Source organism: Abramis brama (assembly GCF_963993115.1).
Source record: "Abramis brama genome assembly, chromosome: 5".
Taxonomy (NCBI): Eukaryota; Metazoa; Chordata; class Actinopteri; order Cypriniformes; family Leuciscidae; genus Abramis; species Abramis brama.
In genome coordinates this window covers 27,983,443-28,004,538 of record NC_139967.1, presented here as the reverse complement: position 1 = coordinate 28,004,538, position 21,096 = coordinate 27,983,443, and the positions used below count along the sequence as shown (strand labels likewise).

Sequence of the window (21,096 nt, the reverse complement as noted above, 5' to 3'; positions counted from 1 at the left end):
GAACATGAAGGGCCCTATCTTGCACCCAGCGCAATTGACTTTGTACACCAACTCATGTATCATTCCTATTTTGCATCCGACGCACAGTGGACTTTTCCCTCCACAGACGCACGTCGGTAAATTAGGGAATGAACTTGTGCTCCCGGGGGCAGTTCAGCGAAAAGAGGAGGCATGTTCCGGCGCAAACATTCCATGGTGCTATTTTGCAGTTCCAGAAAACAATTCCAAAGTCAGTGGCGCGTTTTCAGTGGCGTGTTCAATTGCTATTTTAAGGGCGCATGCTTGGCCATGATGTAGTGTGTGCACAACGCACATACACTTTGCTTCTCTCACACAATTGCCATTTTTGCAAACCATACATAATTACAAGGAAAAATATTCCACATGAGGGAAATCATTGTGGTGTCCTTGAAGGTGTGAAAAAATAGACATAAATCTAGCTTACACATTTACCAAAATTATTATACGCCTGTTTAACCGAAGCTAATTTGGGTGGGTTTCTCCCATCTCCAAACAGTGTCACTTCCCTGTCTTTTACGGCCCTGACGAGAATGTCGGTCTCCTCGGCTGTGAACCGCTCCAGGTGTGCGCCTGGCAAATCCGCCATTATAATAGCAATCCGCCATGGAACAAGCGCGTCTGCTCTTAAAGGGAATGTGAGATGATGCTCTGATTGGTTTATTTCACGTTACGCCCAAACCACAGCTATGAGTAATGTAGATACTTCAGACCAACCCATTTTAGATTTGCGTCGGGCGCAAGAGTCATTTATCCCGCCGGTAGAATAGCAACAGCGCCCGAGATTCGCCCACGAAGTTACTTGCGTTTCGCGATTGATACTTGCATTTCAGATCGTTAAAATAGGGCCCGAAATCAGACAATAATAATGTGCTAGAATGTACTGACCAAATGCAAAGAGAAACAGATTATTTTGTGCATGACAGGCTGCATTGAGAACTTTGTGATCACATTCAAACCCTATGTGGATTTCGGTCAGTCTCAAGATTTGTTGAGGATTCAAGAAATAGAGCAACAGTAAATACATTGGAGGGACTGCTTATGAATCCAGACAAAGAATCAGGTCTGAGAACAGTTATATCCTGTTGCACACACAGAAGAGGCTGTTTCTGGTGGCACATCTAAGTTTTATTTCTGTCACACACTGTAGGCTACAATCTGCAAGTTCAACAAAGACAACAATAAATTTGTTTTTGTTTCACAGTGTTGAAATAGCTGGCAGTGTGACTTCTTCGTGTCAAAAAGTGAAACGCTCTTTCAATTAACTCACATTACACATTTATCTGATACTGTATGGTCACAGAAAGTGAAACAGTGTATTCCACCAAATAAAACAATACTGACATTAACATTTCAATAATCAGATAAAGCTCAATTAACATACACCAACTCTATACAAGCATTTTACGTAGCTATTTAACTTTATAACTGTAAACTCTCTTTACAAAAACATTGAGTGCACTGAAAATTAATCTCTTTTAAAGTCCACCTGAAATCAAAATTGACCCTATTTACTTTGTTAGCGCATATTACTAGTCTTGTGGTGAACAATTAATCCGTGCAAGTTAATACACAGAAAAAAATAGTTTGCCGTGGTAATCTTTAATCAAAATCTGAAAAGTTTCTTCCGGTCTGGAATGGCGTTCCTTCTCTGATGACGTCAGTTTGATGGCTTGGGGTGAAAACGCTTAACCACTCCCCTCAAACCTCATAGTCAGTCTGCTATGAGCGAGAGATGGAGAGGAGGAGCGCTAAAGTAAAACCCTGCCCTCTGTTCAATATTCCGTTTCACTTGGAAATACGTCACAACACTAAAGAAAAGTCGTTTGCAACTTCCGGTTCACGTGGACTTTAAACATTAAAAAAGTTCTCTCGCTGCTGTTCCTGAATTTACCGTAATCATAGTAATAGGCGCAGACGCACACCCATTTTTTTGGCAGCTGGCTTGACTGTGTATTTTCAAACCCCGGCTGGCTTGACCGCAGTCCGGTGACCCCGATCGGGCCAGACCTGCCCTCCGTTTTCATTATACGCCTTCCGTTTCCACTATACTCTCTCGCACACATATACATTATTCTCTTACATACATATTTTTTTCAGACATACATACATTTTCTTCTTACATACATTTATTATTTATAATATTAAATGCATACTTTGAATGCATTTGCATAAGAGTAAAATGTATATGTAAAAGGAGAATATATGTGTGTGAGAGTAGAAATGTATGTATGTGAAAGGAGAATGTATGCGTGTGAGAGTAGAAGAATGAATTTTGGCTTGTTTGGCTCTTCATAAATAATAATATATATTTTACAGTAAATCTTTCCAATAAATGTACTAATTTATTTTTTTCCACTGTAAAGCCTACTGTAAGGTAATTTACAGTTAACAAGATTTTACCATAATATTTTAGCACTCTTTTTATTCATATCCAAACTTTTTCACAGAATGGGAGGGTGAGGATAACTACAACATAGCTTAAAACATCTCAGATATGATCATAGACTGTCTTACCAGATTCACATGAGACTGATGTGTTGTCATGAAGAGACAGCGGCATCCCATGATTCAGGCAGCCAAAGATCGTAATATTCTCTCCTCTTACTGAAGACTGGAAGGGGAAAAAAGAGATAAAGTAATCCAGTTTGAATCCTGTTGAAGATAAGTGAACATCATAGTTAATTAACAAGCCGGTGACACAAAGCAGGTCAAAGGAGGGTTTGGCGGGTAAAGGAGAAGGCTGTGATATAATCGTTCGAGATGTGATAATTTCATAGGAATATCAAAGGGAAAAAGATTCTTTGTAGCTGAACGAAAGGCCAATCATCTCCCACCGCGAGCCTCCTATCCACAGACGTCTGAAAATAAAGACGTTCGCCCTTGCCTTTCACCCTGTTCATAAATAATACATGATGAATGGCTTGATGAATAAGCAAATCCAGGACATGAGGCAAATTAGTGATCGCTCTTACACAAACTTTGGAGGAGAGATAGGAAAAATAACACTTTGAAGCAAAGTATCATGTTCTCTGACTAATCAGAGTTGTTCATTACATTTTACGATAGAAATCAGTCGGACAGCCTGTGTTATTGGTTAATAATTCAATGACATGTCTTGTTCTTGGTGCCATTTCAACGCCAAAGAAGGCATATACTGTATATGTCCTCTGGGAGGGCTCCAAAAAGTCAATCATCTGGACCTAAAAAAAACCCCGTGTGTGTTTGTGTGTGTGTGCGTGTGTGTGTGTGAACACACCCCTATACAGTGAGGAAAATAAGTATTTGAACACCCTGCTATTTTGCAAGTTCTCCCACTTGGAAATTATGGAGGGGTCTGAAATTGTCATCGTAGGTGCATGTCCACTGTGAGAGACATAATCTAAAAAAAAAATCCAGAAATCACAATATATGATTTTTTAACTATTTATTTGTATGATACAGCTGCAAATAAGTATTTGAACACCTGTCTATCAGCTAGAATTCTGACCCTCAAAGACCTGTTTGTCTGCCTTTAAAATGTCCACCTCCACTCCATTTATTATCCTAAATTAGATGCACCTGTTTGAGGTCGTTAGCTGCATAAAGACACCTGTCCACCCCATACAATCAGTAAGAATCCAACTACTAACATGGCCAAGACCAAAGAGCTGTCCAAAGACACTAGAGACAAAATTGTACACCTCCACAAGGCTGGAAAGGGCTACGGGGAAATTGCCAAGCAGCTTGGTGAAAAAAGGTCCACTGTTGGAGCAATCATTAGAAAATGGAAGAAGCTAAACATGACTGTCAATCTCCCTCGGACTGGGGCTCCATGCAAGATCTCACCTCGTGGGGTGTCAATGATCCTAAGAAAGGTGAGAAATCAGCCCAGAATTACACAGGAGGACCTGGTCAATGACCTGAAAAGAGCTGGGACCACCGTTTCCAAGGTTACTGTTGGTAATACACTAAGACGTCATGGTTTAAAATCATGCATGGCACGGAAGGTTCCCCTGCTTAAACCAGCACATGTCAAGGCCCGTCTTAAGTTTGCCAATGACCATTTGGATGATCCAGAGGAGTCATGGGAGAAAGTCATGTGGTCAGATGAGACCAAAATAGAACTTTTTGGTCATAATTCCACTAAACGTGTTTGGAGGAAGAAGAATGATGAGTACCATCCCAAGAACACCATCCCTACTGTGAAGCATGGGGGTGGTAGCATCATGCTTTGGGGGTGTTTTTCTGCACATGGGACAGGGCGACTGCACTGTATTAAGGAGAGGATGACCGGGGCCATGTATTGCGAGATTTTGGGGAACAACCTCCTTCCCTCAGTTAGAGCATTGAAGATGGGTCGAGGCTGGGTCTTCCAACATGACAATGACCCGAAGCACACAGCCAGGATAACCAAGGAGTGGCTCTGTAAGAAGCATATCAAGGTTCTGGCGTGGCCTAGCCAGTCTCCAGACCTAAACCCAATAGAGAATCTTTGGAGGGAGCTCAAACTCCGTGTTTCTCAGCGACAGCCCAGAAACCTGACTGATCTAGAGAAGATCTATGTGGAGGAGTGGGCCAAAATCCCTCCTGCAGTGTGTGCAAACCTGGTGAAAAACTACAGGAAACATTTGACCTCTGTAATTGCAAACAAAGGCTACTGTACCAAATATTAACATTGATTTTCTCAGGTGTTCAAATACTTATTTCCAGCTGTATCATACAAATAAATAGTTAAAAAATCATACATTGTGAACAAAAACTTTGTTAGATGTGATTAATCTCTTTGACAGCAGTAGTAATATATATATATATATATATATATATATATATATATATATATATATATATATATATACAAACATTAGGCTTATATTTGTTTTATATTTATATGTTTATATTCTTTAAATGTTTCTCTATTGGTTAAATTTATAACCCTGTCTATAAATATAAATATATAAAATATATAAAAAATAAATGCATAGATATTATAATATAAAAATAACCATGTGCTGAGAAATTCTATACTATTCCAATTTGTAATATCTTGCAAGCTTTAGTCATCCATAACAGCAAATCTATGGCATTGTCTCTTCCTGTATATGGCCTGACAGCTTTACACAATAGACAATGAAAAACAAGAACCGCTGTCTGTGACATATAAATATCTGCAACCATGTAATCTGAATGAACCAAGAGTGTCTCAAACACAGGCTTTTTTCGAGCCAGTGTTTTTAGTAATCAGTACAACAGCAACTGGAATTTCCTGGCTTCTCTTTTGCTCGATATTCAGCGTGGAGTGCTTTAATGTCAATGCTGTGCCAAGCACCTGTGTTGAGCTGGCCTCAGACCAGACCCCAATCAGGGATGTACGTTTTTAACAATGACGGATGACCAGCTGAGTTCACTCAGGCCAGCTCTTGGCTGTCATTCAAGACGGTTTAAAAATTAACAGCCCAGAAAAAAAGTTTCCTTCATGCATTTCAAAACTGTACTGACCACAAGATGGTTGACAGATCTGCCGTCAAATGTTAAAGCCACATCTACCGCAGTATTGGAATTCATTAGACAGGGCAACACCTGATGAGCGGAAATAATTGATTGTAGAAGAAGCAATGATAAGCAGCATTTGCTGTTAAGAATGAATATTCCGCCAATAACTAGGATAAAATGGACTAGTTTTGTTCAGTATAATGTTTGTGGACGTTTTGAAACACACTTGGCAAAGGGAGCAATGAAAGACAACTTCAATGCCTCTTTATTTTTACCCAGAATGCTACCGGACTACTATTAAATTTGTGATGAAATGGAAGTAGCGACAGATCGTTCCTTCTGTTACACATAGTGAAACAGATTACCGAAAAAGAAAAGAACAGTAGGATGGAAACTTGTTTCAGTTCATTGGTTGTTGATTAGATGGAGGCAGATCTGAATGCGAGCTTGCAGTCGATTGTAAGAAAGGATGGGGTTTTAAGCTGACTTAATGATTGGAGAAGTCCGGCATACGTCACCAGAGAAACAGTTTTATCCGAAGATCAAGTTACGACATTTTGATTACAAATTACGAGGTAAAAAAAAATAAAATTTCTGTATGAGCGAGTCATTCACTCAACAGATTTGTTCAAAAATGCTAATTAGAAATGGAAGATTTGACTCAGTGAATCATACACACTGATTCGTTCAAAAATGCTGATCCATTGAGCAATGAAACGCCACTACTGCTTTTTGCTTGTAAATGTGCGGACTTTGTTTGGGACTATTTTTGCTGGCAGAGAAAATGCAGACAAAGTAACTAGCAATATTGTATCTAAAATATAAGTTACTCAAAATTTAAATTCTTATTTATTGAACTGCTGTATAAAGAATGCAATGCAATCACACATGCAATCATGTTGCTTTCCTTGTGATAATGCTTAAATATCAATTAAACTAATACAACAATATAACTATAAAATTAAGTAGGACCTTTTATTCTACTGACTGTGTTTAAATGTTAGCCAAACTGAAAGCATTATATGCTGTCAGAGTAAAATGGCTGAATTACATCTAATTAAGGGAAGCACAGAGAGCTTAATAAGCTGAAGAACAAGGAAGGAAGAATGACACCCAGATGGGAGGAAAATCAGATTTAAAAATACACTCTGTGTCTCTGCTCTCCAAAGCTGATGGGGTCCAGTTATTTAGATCTGTTTCAGCTCTTTTCATGTGACAGTACTCTGAACTTTTTTCAGCTTTTCATCTTCAGTCAATGGAGTATAAAAAGAAAAAAAACGTAATTTAACTGCAAAGTCTTTCAACTGCAGTGCCATTAGAATCAGGCTAGGTTCCCAAAGCACTAGAAGACATTAGTCGCACATAAGTACTTAATATCTACGGCAAGTATCCCAAAAGCGTTGTTTCCTATAGCAGTGAGTGAAAATCTTTGAAAAAGAGTGAAAAAGAGCCTCTGACCACTCGTAACCTATTACTTGAAGTTGAGAACTTTCCACTTACTTTTGCAGTTTATTGGGGAAAAGGGACAGAAATGCATCTTTATTATTGCAAAGTTACTGTATACTATATTCAAGAATAAAAAGTGTTGGTAAAAAAAAATAAAAAATACAATATTTTACAGTCATACGCATGTCACACGATAGGTTTCAATTGCATAAGGGCAACAGGGTATAACTTTGCAAAGGCCTAATCTGATAATAACTAACCTATTCAAAATAGAGGGATAATAAATTATCTATAATAACAATAATACTATTAATATTCATTTTATTGTTATTAATATTCTTCTTATTTATCATTATTACTATTATTATTATATAAGGAATATGAAACCCTGCAACAGTTCTCATGCATACATAAATAAATAAATAACAATGACATTTGAGTGAGTGTCTCCTAAATGAGAACACGTACAGTAAACCTTCAAAAGAACAGTCATACTGTGTGTAATTACACAACATACAATAACTTCTACTTAAAGGGATTGTTCACCCAAAAATGAAAATTCTATCATTAATTACTCACCCTCATGTCGTTCCAAACCTGTAAGACCTTTGTTCATCATCGGAAAACAAATGAAGATATTTTTTATGAAACCTGAGAGCTTTCTGACCCCCCATAGACTTCAACGTTATTACCACTATCAAGGCCCAGAAAGGTAGTAAAGACATTGTTAAAATAGTGACTACATGTGACGAGAATACTTTTACAACTTTATTTAACAATTTCTTCTCTTCTGTGTCAGTCTCTGACAAAGTTTGTGACATACAAAAAAATACAAAAAGTATTCTCATCGCTTCATAACATTAAGGTTGAACCACTGTAGTCACATGGACTATTTTAACGGTGTCTTCACCACCTTTCTGGACATTGAAAGTGGTAATCGCGTTTCAGTCTATGGGTGGTCAGACAGCTCTCAGATTTCATCAAAAATATCTTCATTTGTGTTCTGAAGATGAACGAAGGTCTTATGGGGTTGGAACGACATGAGCGTGAGTAATTAATGACAGAATTTTCATTTTGGGGTAAACTAACCCTTCAACGTGTTTACATATTGGTTGCCATTCCATTGTACAATAACAAACAATACAAGCTGAAATAATATTCAAAATGTGATTTGCAACATTATATGCATGTCTAGCAGCAATCAATATTTCCTGTAGTGAATACTTAAATTCTATTTGCAATATTTTTAACCCTGCCAACTGATTACAAATATGTTATTTTGTTTGTCCTCCTGAGGCTGACATTTTCTGTTATTAAACCTTTGTTTTTAAAATGTCTTCCGAGGGACCCGGTACATTCACTAGCTGCCTTCAGACTTGAAGGGCATAATTACCTCATGAGCAACAAGCACTTGGTTCCAGCAGAAATCACTTAAGACCTGATGGCAGGCCTGAGTCTGACTTGACCTCAAACTGTCCAGGGGAGCCACTCAGAGCAGCCGGAGAGGGGAACAATTCAACACGCACGCACGCACACACATACACACACCTATCCTCTGGCCTGTACTGCAGCTCATTAGCTCAACAGCCTGGCTCAACTCTCCCCTCTTGGCTTTCTGTCAGGAGTACATGTCTGCTTGAGGACAAACTCATGAGATGAAGGGACTCTGTGTGCATGTGTATGTCAGAGAAGCTGCCAAAGCAGCGGGTTCAACCATTTACAATTAAGCAGGTCTAAAAATTCACATTTCACATTGTTACAAAAGAATTCTATTTTAAATAAAATCTTTTTTTCTTTTTTTTTTTTCTTTTTTTTTTACTTTCTACTTATCAAAGAATACTGAAAAATGGTTTCCATAAACATATTAAGCAGCACAACTGTTTTCAATTTCTTAAGGGTCATGTGACGCTGAAGACTGGAGTAATGATGCTGAAAATTCAGCTTTGCCATGACATTCTATTTTAATATATGCAAATAGAAAATAGTTATTTTAAATTGTAATAATATTTCATAATATGTATTTTTAATCAAATAACTGCAGCCTTTGTGAGCATAAGAGACTTCATACCGACTCCAACATGTTGTGAAAAGAAAAAGTAGGCTGGAAAACTCCCTCTCTAGCAATGTGATCAAATGTGAAGACATTCATAGTAAAAATTATAAGTTATATGTTATGTCATTTATCACATATATTAAATACCACCTAATAACAACACGGCCTTGTCCCATCATATTCCTGTTTATCATATGGAAATGTAATAACAGTTCTAGCAGATCTTGCTGTTCTGAGTAAATTAAATTAAAGTCTGAATGTGGTATGTGATTCATATAGCATTTGAGTGACCATATATTCAACATCTTATTGACTAGAGGCTTTCCATACTATCAGCAGACACACTGTGACTTGGGAAATCTCCATGCAGTGCCTTCAGGCACATCATATCTAAAATCATTATCTCGGCAGTACAGGGCATCGGTGCTATTATATCAGTTTTTTAAAATTGAGACATTTCATCAAACAAGCCTGTAATGCACCTTGTGCTGCTGCAGATTTCTTTGGCCCCCTAAGTAATTGTCACTCTCATTTCATTAAAAGGCCATTCCTATTTTTGAGATTTTTTTCAAAGCTGCTTCCTCTGAGTGGATCCTGACATGAGGACAAACCATTACTTCATCATTGGGGTCGAGCACCAAAGCTGCTATGACATTTATTGTATTCGCTAGTACTCTTATTATTGTTCTCCTGCCCAATGGGAGCCACTAGAACTGTTTAGAGAGCTGTTGTGATATTTGGCTTTAGAATAATCTCCAAAGCAAATTTAGGGTCTTCCACTGTTACCCTGTAGTGCCACGATCAGTTAAAAAATTCACTATTTTTATTCTATTTTTATTTATCATTCAAACCCATTTTTCCCTCTCTTTCCGTGATGATTTAATGAACTCCTTAAAGTAAAAAAAAAATATATATATATATTCACCTATAAACTGTACAATTTTAACTAAAACTCATAAAGATCAGAATTTAGACCATGCTGCACATATATCTCAGCATGATTTGGTCTGTCCTTGCGCTGTCATGGTCTCCCATGTCCAGAAGGTATCTGACCTGTGCAGTTTTGTGTCTAGTGGTAAAAAGACATTTTAATAAATGATAGATATATGCTTTTATTGATTTAATCATTTTTCATTAAAAATTCATTCTTTTGGTCTCTTTAGGGCTTTCACACTGCACTTAACCTTGGGTTATCTGCATTCAAAATTCCGCTTTCAATTCTGCTTTTAATTTAGGATAAGAATGTTCAGTGTGAAATGCCAACTAATGAATACCCAGGATTCATTGTTAACCCAGGTTTAACTATTCAAAAGCCATTTTATGTGTTTTGGGTTATGAGAATTCCAACAATACCCCATTTATAATTTTCAGCCAATGCATCGCGAAAATTCCTACTAAAATGAAGTGTTGCAGAGATCCTATACGCTCCATAGTCTAGGGGCTACTCCTTCTAGAAATTCTCAAATTTGGCTCATGACATTAAGACCACTATAATGAAATATAATGGAATCTTTTTTTTTAATTCAAAACCATGCTGTCACAGCAACAGCTATATTGGCTGTGCTGACTCGATGTTCTATGTCTCTTTGGGCAGTGTGATGAGGTTGTTAAAGATCTGTGCTGGAGGTCAGGAGGCTGTTAGTTCAAATCCCACATGTGGTGACTCTTGAAGCAGTCTTGTTTCGTTCTTCCCTTTCAGTTATGTGTCGTGGTGAGCGCATGTTTTTTCTTAATGATGCAGTCGGGAGTGGAAACTCAGGAATGTGAAGGGCATCAAGGTGAATCGAGGACTGATCAGATGGACCCTTTCTAACAAACCAAGATAAATAATGCAAACCTGAGGACATTTATCCGTTGTGTGCCTTTCTGACAGTGCAGTCATGTTACTTCCCCCCTACTGCGTTCTGCTTTAGAAGATTCTTGGAAAAATCAGCCGGGAACTATTCCTCCATAATATACTTTATGCTAGAATTCAGTTTCAAATTGTCTGCTCAGTCCAACTTTCTGATGACTTGCCCTGAGTCCTGGAGAGGCCAGGTGCCTGCCAGTAGAAACATGAATGGCTCCTATTAAGCCTGGTGCTCATAAAACTGAGTTACAGCAATGGAGCAGACATCCATCATCTAGCTGTCTTACCAAGATATTTCCCTGATGACAGCATATGGCTAGAAAACGGAAATCTTTACGACCATGGCACCCACTCATGGGGCTAGTCTGTAGTCTACCTTTGAAAAGAAAAGAAAAAACCTTTAAAATACCCTGGCCGGCCAGTAAAAGACAAAAATACCACCATCTTCATCTACCTTCCAAAGTGCTGGTAAATTGAATCTTCTCCTCCATAACCCAGATCATTTTAATTGAAATGGTGGAGCAGAGACAGTCACGACAAACTTGATAAGCAGCTCACTACTGTTTTTATTATTATTATTATTAGTTAACTGGATCTTAACAATCAACAATAGAGGGAACTTTCTGATGTTAAGTTCCTGACCTGGGAGTTAAAGGAATTTTCTGGATTCAGTTAAGATCAGTCGACAGCATTTGTGGCTTATACACATACATATAAATGGAAGTGGATGGGTCCAATACATAAATGTTAAAATACTTACTGTTTGTAAAATGTTTACTTTACGGCAAATACTGTTAGCCACAAGACATAAACAATATGTATGTCAAAATGATTTCAATGCGATTTTTTTAAAGAAATTTAGCTTTGTATTCAGCAAGGATCCATTAAATTGATCTAAGTGACACTAAAGACTTTTACATTGTTTTACATTGTTGTTAAGCAATTCGTTAATGAAATTTCTTTGCGCATGAAATCCCCTATATGTCAGCAAACCAACGAGAACGCAGAACAATGATGACGATGCATAACAACAGAGCGTAGGCGCCAAAGCTGTTTTGGATTCAGTTAACCCTCTGTAACTGGCACAGATTTGAAGAAAATTACAGCCGTTTGGCAAATAAATAAATAAATGACAGACAGTTACATACGTATTACCAACATTTTATTATACAAGCTTTATATTACACATCAAATGACAAGGGAATTTATAGTAATTTATAGTATATGTAACGGTCACCAGCTGTAGTCACACCAGACTATCATGTTCACTCACAGACTACATCTCCCATCATTCTCTGCCTGGACTCATCAGCACTCATTATCAAATTCACCTGTATCTCATCTTCTTGTTTAGTTCACCCCATATAAGCCTGGTTCACCCCTTCACTCACTGTGAAGTTTTGTATGTTGTTGCACTTCTGAGCGGTTTCCCTGGTTTTCATGTCTCTTGATTTTTTGGATTTCTTGCCTGTCCCGTGGATTACTCTTGTGCCTCTGACCCCTGCCTGTTTTGTTTGTTTGTTTGTTTGGACTGCCTTCCTGTGCTTAACCCTCTGCTTGTGTTTGATTATGATTCTGGATAACCCTTTTAATAAACTGCATTTGGATCCTCTACCTTCCTGCCTCGGAGCAGTTGGTAACAGTATTAATATTAATTAGAGAGTCCACAAACTCATTCGCTCAAATGGCTTGGCTATGGAGAGCATTTGCAGCTTATATGAACAGCACGCCCTGGTCCAATTTTACAACTTCATTATTATGACAGCGTAATGTCATGAAACCTAAACCAACTGCAAAAATTATTAAGCGAGAATTAATGCTTTTATAAAATTATAAGCTTCACATTTCGGCTTTTAAATTCTCTAAAAAAGTAAAAATGGAGGTTATGAGAGGCACTTACAATGGAAGTAAATGGGGCCAGTATATATAAAAAAAGAAGAAAATGTTTTTGTGGTAATGAACAAATTCTGTCAACAGAGCTTAACTTGTATTGAATCCAGAATATTACTTCAAGACAGTAAAGATATACAATATCATACTTTGGTTAAAGTCAAAGTCGTATAATGCTCTCAGACACTGATTTTTTTATAAGAATCACCTACTCTAGGAAACAGAAATGGGGCCATTATGTGATGACTCTTCACACCAATGCATTCGCAGGCATTTAAGCTGTCAAGAAACCTGTTTCCAAGCTTCATCACCAGCGATCATCCCCTCCCTCCTCAGCAATATAGTCATATAACCGCTCAGCCATCTCACAGCATTCACTCTCACTGCCAAACATCACACCTTTCAGCTACTGAAAGCCTCATATGTGGCTTTTTAAAGTAACCTTTGCCACGAGAGCTCATTCTTCTCTCCTTTTCCTGCTTGGTGCCATTCAAGTAAACATCCATTAAATGCAGCAATAAAATCTAAGAGAGATGGAGGCTGTTGAAAGATATGTGGCCTTCAACACACTTTAATGTTTCACTGGAGGCATGACATATCAACTAATGAATAGGTCCATGTTCGTCGTCTGTTTGTATAGAAGTGTGGACTTGGCATATAAACTTACAAGGAGTTTTTAATGATACACAAATGAAGGCAAATGCACATTATCAACCACTAGAAGCCAACACTTTTCACCAGGCACCTGAGACGAAAAAGCATGGTGACATTTGCAACCAACCCCCTTTTAGTTGTAAACTTCTCATGCTGTGAGAACAGGCTGACACTTGCTAACATTTGATATTAATCAGGCTATGGTGAAATGAGTCTCTGCCACCCATAATAATTTAACCCCAAGTCAGTTAAATGCCATATGGGCTCTGAGTTTTAGAAGAAATGTAAAGATCTGAATTATTCATAATCCTTCAAACACCTTAGAAGTTCCTGAGTGCCTCCATCAAAGGTATTGGGCACCAGAGTCCCAATGGGTATTTGGGCACCGACCGTCTGATCTTTCCAGCAGATGGAAGAACATAATATTAAAGATATTAATTCCAACAGCAAAATCAATATGTATATATATATATATATATATAGATATATATAGATATATATATAGATATATATATATATATATACAAACACACACACACACACACACACACACATACAGAATGAAGACTAGGTTCCATAGTATTATTAATGGCACTGAAATTGCTGAAGCTGAAAGTACCAAAGATGTTTTGATAGGATGCTAGTGATAGTTGTAGAAATTTATGTTTATAAAAAAGAAAGATTCAGGACAATAAATAATAAATAAAGCAAAAGCTCTGCTATTCTGCCAATTTGAGTAGAGTTATCATGCTTTTTTGATGGATTTTAGGCTAGCATGTGTAATACGCTCACAGATTAAAGGGTATTACAGATTTACGAATGCATTCGCTCTGCCAAGAATCATGGTGGCTGGTCCAAGGTAATCCATTATAACATGAAGTAAACATTTCAGAAGGTAAAATAAAAAAGAATAGTAATAATAATAATGCTCTGAATGCTTTGAATGTTTATATACAGGTAAAAACAAGAATGTAAAAGAGTGAATGCACAGTATTCCTGTTGCTCAAATGGTGCTAGCAATGCCACGGTAATTGGTTTGATTCCCAGGAAATGCATGAACTAATTAAATGCAATGTAAGTTGCTTTGGATAAAAGCATCTTCCAAATGCATAAATGTAAAATTACTAGCTAATGCTAGCTAACATCACGTAAGAGTCTCACACTGCTTTTTGTTTCCAGTTTTAAAGAATGTCTATTGGATGATAATTTACAATTAAAATTTGTGGCATACACTTACAAAAAAAAATACAAAAAAATAAATAAAATAATTATATATATATGTAAATGAAAAAAATGTAAATGATAAAAATGATAAACAAATATATATATATATATATATATATATATATATATATATATATATTAGGGCTGGGAATCACTGGGTACTTCACGATACGATACGCGATACATTGTTCACGATACCGATAATATCACGATATGGCGATACTGCAATAATCGATATATTATCAGTAATAACTCACAATATATCATGTTTTAAGAAATAAAAAGTTTTTTTTTTTAATTAGGAAAATGAATTCCATTTATTTTTTTGGATGAAACACAATAACAAAAACAACTTGTGTCTTATCAGTTGCAACAAAACAGTCACAGACACTATTTTTGTTTTGCTGCAGATGATTTTTTTCACTCGGGAGAAATCGAGTGGAATCGGTGATGCTCGCATGGTGGCGGCTCGCAGCGTGTGAGAGGAATTACAAGCCGAGCCGAGCACGTTACGAGCACCTCCCGACCTCCCCCATGTTTTTTCACCAGCTGTCCCCTATTGCCAAATCATACACAACCACGTCGATGGGGCTATACCTCAGTGGCAGCAACCATACAGCGTGCGCATACACTGTCACTGTCACACACACTTTTCTCTCTCTCTCTCTCCCATTCGCAACATGACGGTCTCTGTGTTTAGCGCGAAAGCCCACGTGATTGCTGCCGGCTCGGGATAAAATTCATGCAGGACAGTCGTGCCGTGTACCAGCTGCTTTGACGCGATTATCAGTTAAACTGACTCGCAACATGTGCAATATCTCACGACCTCCCGAGTGTCCGAACTCGCACGCCCGCCCTATACGGCTTTTAAGATCGATACTTGGCAAGAGCGCATCGAGAATCGATCGCGGGAGAAAATATTGCGAGATATCGCCATATCGATATTTTGGCGCACCCCTAATATATATATAGCCTATATATATATATATATATATATAGAGAGAGAGAGAGAGAGAGAGAGAGAGAGATTTGTTTATCATTTTTATCATTTACATTTTTTTTTACTAGATAGCATCAACTCCTTTGGGAAGATTTAAACCATTTCAACTTACCACATTGAGTTTGAGCTCCATGTTGAGGACACCTCCACTATCCAGCACTGGCATTAGGTTGATGGCAAATATCGCTGCCCGGTCTGGAGGGATGGAGATGTTGGGTCCAAAGAAGATGTAAAAATGAACTGAAAATGTGTCCAGTTCATTTCGCAGCGTTGGCCGAATGGGCCAGCATTTATTTGTGTCGGCTATGGGTGCTAAGTAAGTGATGCTGTCTTCAGCGTTCAAAAGTGATCCTTGATCAGAACCGTTCTGGGGCACGTTAGGCAGGCTGGCTGCAGGCAGGGTCTCTGACAGAGAGAAACCCATCGCAGTGCCAAATGACTGGGGCATGTTCATAGCTGAGGAGCCCTTGGAGACACTGGGCTTGGAACAGTCTGCAGAGAAAAGATCAAAGGAGATGTTTAAAATTGGGACGGCGCACATTTTCCGCTGAAGAAGCTAGTTACGAGAGATGTGAAATAAGAATGAAATAAAGATGTCTTGAACTCTGACGAATCCCTTGACTGAAGCTGACAGCTCAAACTCTACACTCAGGTTACTCTGAGGCTAAAAGCATCTTCCTGTCATTCCAGTCTCTTTGTGCTAGATCTGACTAGCATTTCAGCGGAGACATACTTTTTTTCCAGTTTCATGCATATACTTAGATGTCTGCGGCGAGATGAGAGGCCAGATGACTGCTGAAAGTGACTATGTAGTATGAATTGATCTAAGTGGGGTGTATGCTGTGTTTTAGGTAGGACCACAGAACGGCCAAGGGAACGGCCTGTTTCATCATATTTTTTATTTACTTTTATGGGTCTCTTAGCTCTATGCAACTTTAAAGTCACACACACAAAACACTTCAAAACCCTTATGTTTGGAGTGTGAAGTCTTCATTCAAATGGTGACACATTCTTTTATCACAAAAACAGTGTGTCCCAAAACACATTAAAACGAGGGCATGATTGTTCTTAGCATCTTTTAATTGCGGGCTTTGTCGTAACATGGTACTTTGTAAATTAGACGGGATTACAGAACACATTTTGATTAAATGTAAATTTGCAAAGCAATGCTGCGGAATTGAGATAACTAATTGGCACTGATGAATACAATAAGGAAATTCTCCACACATCTCATTGTTTCCTGATTGCCTCAGGGTGTGAACGTTCAGTTATGCTACCGAGTAACTCAGGAGTCTTACAGTCATATTTCTCTTCGCACCCACGACTAACCACGCTTTTTTTATAGTGCGGTTCAAAAATTTGTGGTCATTAAAGCAACACTAAAGAACTTTTCCTCTTCGGTCGCCCTACAGTTTGGAAGCGGAATTGTCCATTACCACGACCCGATCTGGCAAACTTGCATAGTGTGGTTATAGCAGATAATAGGGCCGCAAAGCGAATGCAGAAGTGCCTTTCAACCTGTTACGACTTTATTAACCACTGAAACGATTTTGGAAACGTTATTTTAAGGTAAAAAAAGTTCTTTAGTGTTGCTTTAAAGGTCCCATGACATGCTACTTTTTGTAGGCTTTAATATAGTCCTTAGTGGTCCTTAGTACTGTATCTGAAATCTCTTTCCAAAAATTCAGCCTCGGTGCAGAATTATAGCCACTACAAGCCAGTCCCAGAATGAGCTTCCTTCAGACGGGCCGTTTCGGTGTCTGTAGCTTTAAATACTAATGAGGAGGAGAAAGGCGGCGCAAGGTGGAGGGTGGGTGTGGCCTTGACCATCTTGCGCAATGGTACCATGCATGTTTGTTTATGTTGGATATTGCAATGGCACGAAGACACGCAGTCATTCAAGCATTTCAGTTTGACCCAGAATCTGATCCAGATGGAGAAGCAACGGATGAAGAAGTTGCAACTCAGCGGCTCCAGCAGGACGTTTCCGAATGGTTAGTTTAAAATATTATGTCTGGATACGGTACTTTATTCGGATGGTTTACAGTTATTATCATTTAGCTAACGCGAACCTACTGTTGCCTTTTCATGAGAGATCTGTAACGTCTGTAATTTACAATTACATCAAGCTCTGCGATCTTGAAATGCGGATATCGCGCGCGCCATATAACCAACAGGAAAACGGTTATCCAAATAACAAAGAAATGTACAACACTCGCGTTACAGTGTGTGTAACTTGATGCTGTCTACCTTTACATTAGCGCAAGTAACTGCATAGCTGCATAGCTAATGTGACAGCCACATTCTACGTGTAACAAGCTAGGTAACCATAAACAGTAAAGCAACACACTTATATATAATTTGTTGACTTACTTGTCCGACGTTCAGCAAGCCCAGCTCTGTATTGACCATTCGATGTTCATTTGTTCATCCAATTATTGAGCAATTATTATGCTTCGCTCACTCAAAAGCCATGATATCTCTCGTGGACAAACTAAAATCTACTTCCTAGCTCATTTTCTCATGGGCGGAAAATATTCTCTGGGCGGGCAAAGCAGAGAAAGGGGAGGTAACATTTCTCCTTATAACGTCATAAGGAGGAGATTCAAGATCAGCCCGGTTGAGCTTCCATTTTCTCAAAGGCAGAGAAAAATATCAAAAGCTCGATTTACACCGATTAAAATTTCTAGAAACTTGGGGACCATATACAGGCTAGGGGAACTCATATTAATGTTAAAAAACCTCAGAAAGTGGAAATTTCATGTCATGGGACCTTTAAGATGTAAAAAAAAATCCTACTTTTAATCAGCAAGGATGCATTGAATTGATCAAAAGTGACAGTAAAGACATTCTATTTCAAATAAATGCTTTAGAAATTTCTATTTAAAGATTCCTATAACAAAATTACAGTTTCCACAAAAATATTGAGCAGCATGCCTGTTTTCAGCATGATTGGACTGGAGTAATCACTGCTGAAAATTCAGCTTTGCCATCACAGGAATAAGTTACATTTTAACATATATTCAAATAGAATTTTTTTTCGTAAATAGTAATATTTCACAATATATATATATATATATATATATATATATATATATATTTTTTTTTTTTTTTTTTTTTTTTTTTACAGTATTTTGATTAATAAATGCAGCCTTGGTAGCATAAGCTACTTCTTTCAAAAACATTTCAAAAACATACAGACCCCAAACTTTTGAACGGTATTGTGTGTTTAATTTATTGTCCTTAGAGGGTGAAATTGGGAGAAACATCTCAACAAATCCTGGCATGCTCGAGACTTGATTAGTACGCAAATCCTGCAGTGTTTATAAGCCCTCGCCATCTGATCAAATCAACTCTTTTGGCTCCTCTGTGATTACAGCTATTTTGCCATGAAATGTCATTATGATTCTTGCTGACAAAAGCAATGATGGACAAAAGATCACAATTAGTGAGCCGAGGACATCTTTGAGGGCTTGTACTTGAACATGCTGTCTGGTTCAGAATGAGGATGTGTCATCATGCGCTCTATCCAGCACCTGTTTGGCCACAGGTCATGTAGCTAAAGGTTCGCTGTATATGTACAGCTCAGACTGTGAAAATGACATGACAGAGCTGCATTTACAATCCCTGGCTCATTCTCCAACTTACTTTTGCCTATATAGATTTGGAGATGGGGAACAATATAAAGGGAAAGTGTCAGAGATTTCTTTGTCAAGGGATGGTTACCTAGCAACCAAACATCCAATCAGCGCAAAACAATGTCAGAGTGACTTTCCTGGCAAGAGTTTCACATGAAAATATATAATTCTTTATATACTTTGTCTTTTTTGTACAGTATATACTGAAATTAACACATTCCAGCGTTCCCTGATGTTGTTTTAAGGAAAACAAATGTGGAAAACTATTTGGATTGTGATGGATTTGCATTAAATTAGTTTACAGCAGTTGCACACCAATTAAACTATAGATGATTTATGGGATGACAGTGTCATGTGTTAACAAAAAGATGATGATCCTGTTGTTCACCACTGAGGGGAAAAAACATCACAGATGTTGAGACAAGGCCCTTTAAAAAAAAAAAAAAATACTATAAACAAAAGACAAACATACGGTATAGTGTTTATACATATATGTGACATATATATATAAATACTCTGAAATTCTCTGGTCAAAAACCTTGAAACTCCATTTGAGCTTCATTTTGGTAACATGTTATTAATGTACCAAGTTGTGTCATGAAACTCTAGATTGCACAGGATCTGCTATGGGTCATTTTATATATGCTACTTGTGCAGCAGCAGTCTGTCTTGCACGCTCACAGCACAATGCAGTGTTTAATTATTTACAAAATACATTACGTGTTTGTTTTTTAAAATTTTCATCATAATGTAGAATTTTTGGAGATATAATATAATGCATCCTTGCTGAATAAAAAATAAATAAATAATAATCTTACTAACCCCTAACTTTTGAATGGTTTAAGTTAAATATACCATAAAAAAATAAGCAAGTCTACATAACTGGGTAAGATTATCCTAATCACTGAAATATCTGGCATACACTGTTACAAGTCAACATTAGTTCTCATGATTCGGATACTTTTTTTTTTTTTTGCCAAAAGTGCATATCGGCAAACTAATCAAATGTGAACAAGTCATAATTAGTGGAATATTAATAAATCAGTTGAAATTAAGCAAAAAAAAAAAAAAAAAAAAAACTGTGATGTAAAAAGGCAATGAAAAAGTGCTCAGAATTTTTTTTTCTTTTTTTTAAATTGTTTTAGAGTCAAATGCAGTCCGTGCCAGCCACAGTCATGCTAGCCAAAACGCACGTAGCCTACACATATGGGCTGTTATGTACAGGCTGCTTTTATCAACAGCTCTGTGAACACCTAAAAGATCCAAAAGCAGTGTGATGTGTTTGTCAAGGGACGCTACATTCAGTGCTGCTTTTCACAGGTACCTTTAAACACTTTGGGGAAAAAAGTTCCTCACCTCCCACTGGATATTCAACTTGAGATTAAGCTGAACTCATCTGCAGTAACACATCTCTCGTCTTTAGGGTCTCACAACAGTTGAAAGGGTTTTGATACTGACAGACTGAAATGATGTCGTCAAGCAGTGGAAAATAATTCCTCAGAAAAAGCACAACCAGTAGTATATATTTTTCATGAAATTCACTCCTGGAGACCCTTGACACTGAAGCCAGCATAGATCTTTTGCAACAACATACTGGCATCAGACTGCTGTACACAAACTTCACCGTGTTATTCGCTTGTGGTTGTCAGCGAGCGTTTGTTCATTTTTCACTCAATGTCAAAATCGCAACCGAACGCAAAGTGGCATCTAGAATGCATTTCCTTGAGGCGATACCTTTGCATCACCAAGGCCTATTATTATACTTGCAGGCTTTCTGGAAACAAACTTCAGCTGGCAAGTTCAAAACAAGATTGGCTTCTGACCGTTTCGTGAACCCAGCCTCTGGTGATGT

The 21,096-nt window shown here is 37.8% G+C and overlaps 1 protein-coding gene across 1 annotated transcript in view; it reads right to left on the bottom strand.

Moving 5' to 3' along the window:
* The window catches only part of tmem8b (transmembrane protein 8B), a 136,169-nt gene that overhangs the window by 25,778 nt on the left and 89,295 nt on the right, over positions 1–21,096 (bottom strand). The window contains exons 6-7 of the mRNA XM_084114135.1: positions 15,719–16,098; positions 2,536–2,632 (exon numbers count right to left, since the gene is read on the bottom strand). Of these exons, the coding sequence (XP_083970261.1) occupies positions 2,536–2,632; positions 15,719–16,098 (477 nt within the window). The remainder of the gene's footprint in view (positions 1–2,535; positions 2,633–15,718; positions 16,099–21,096) is intronic.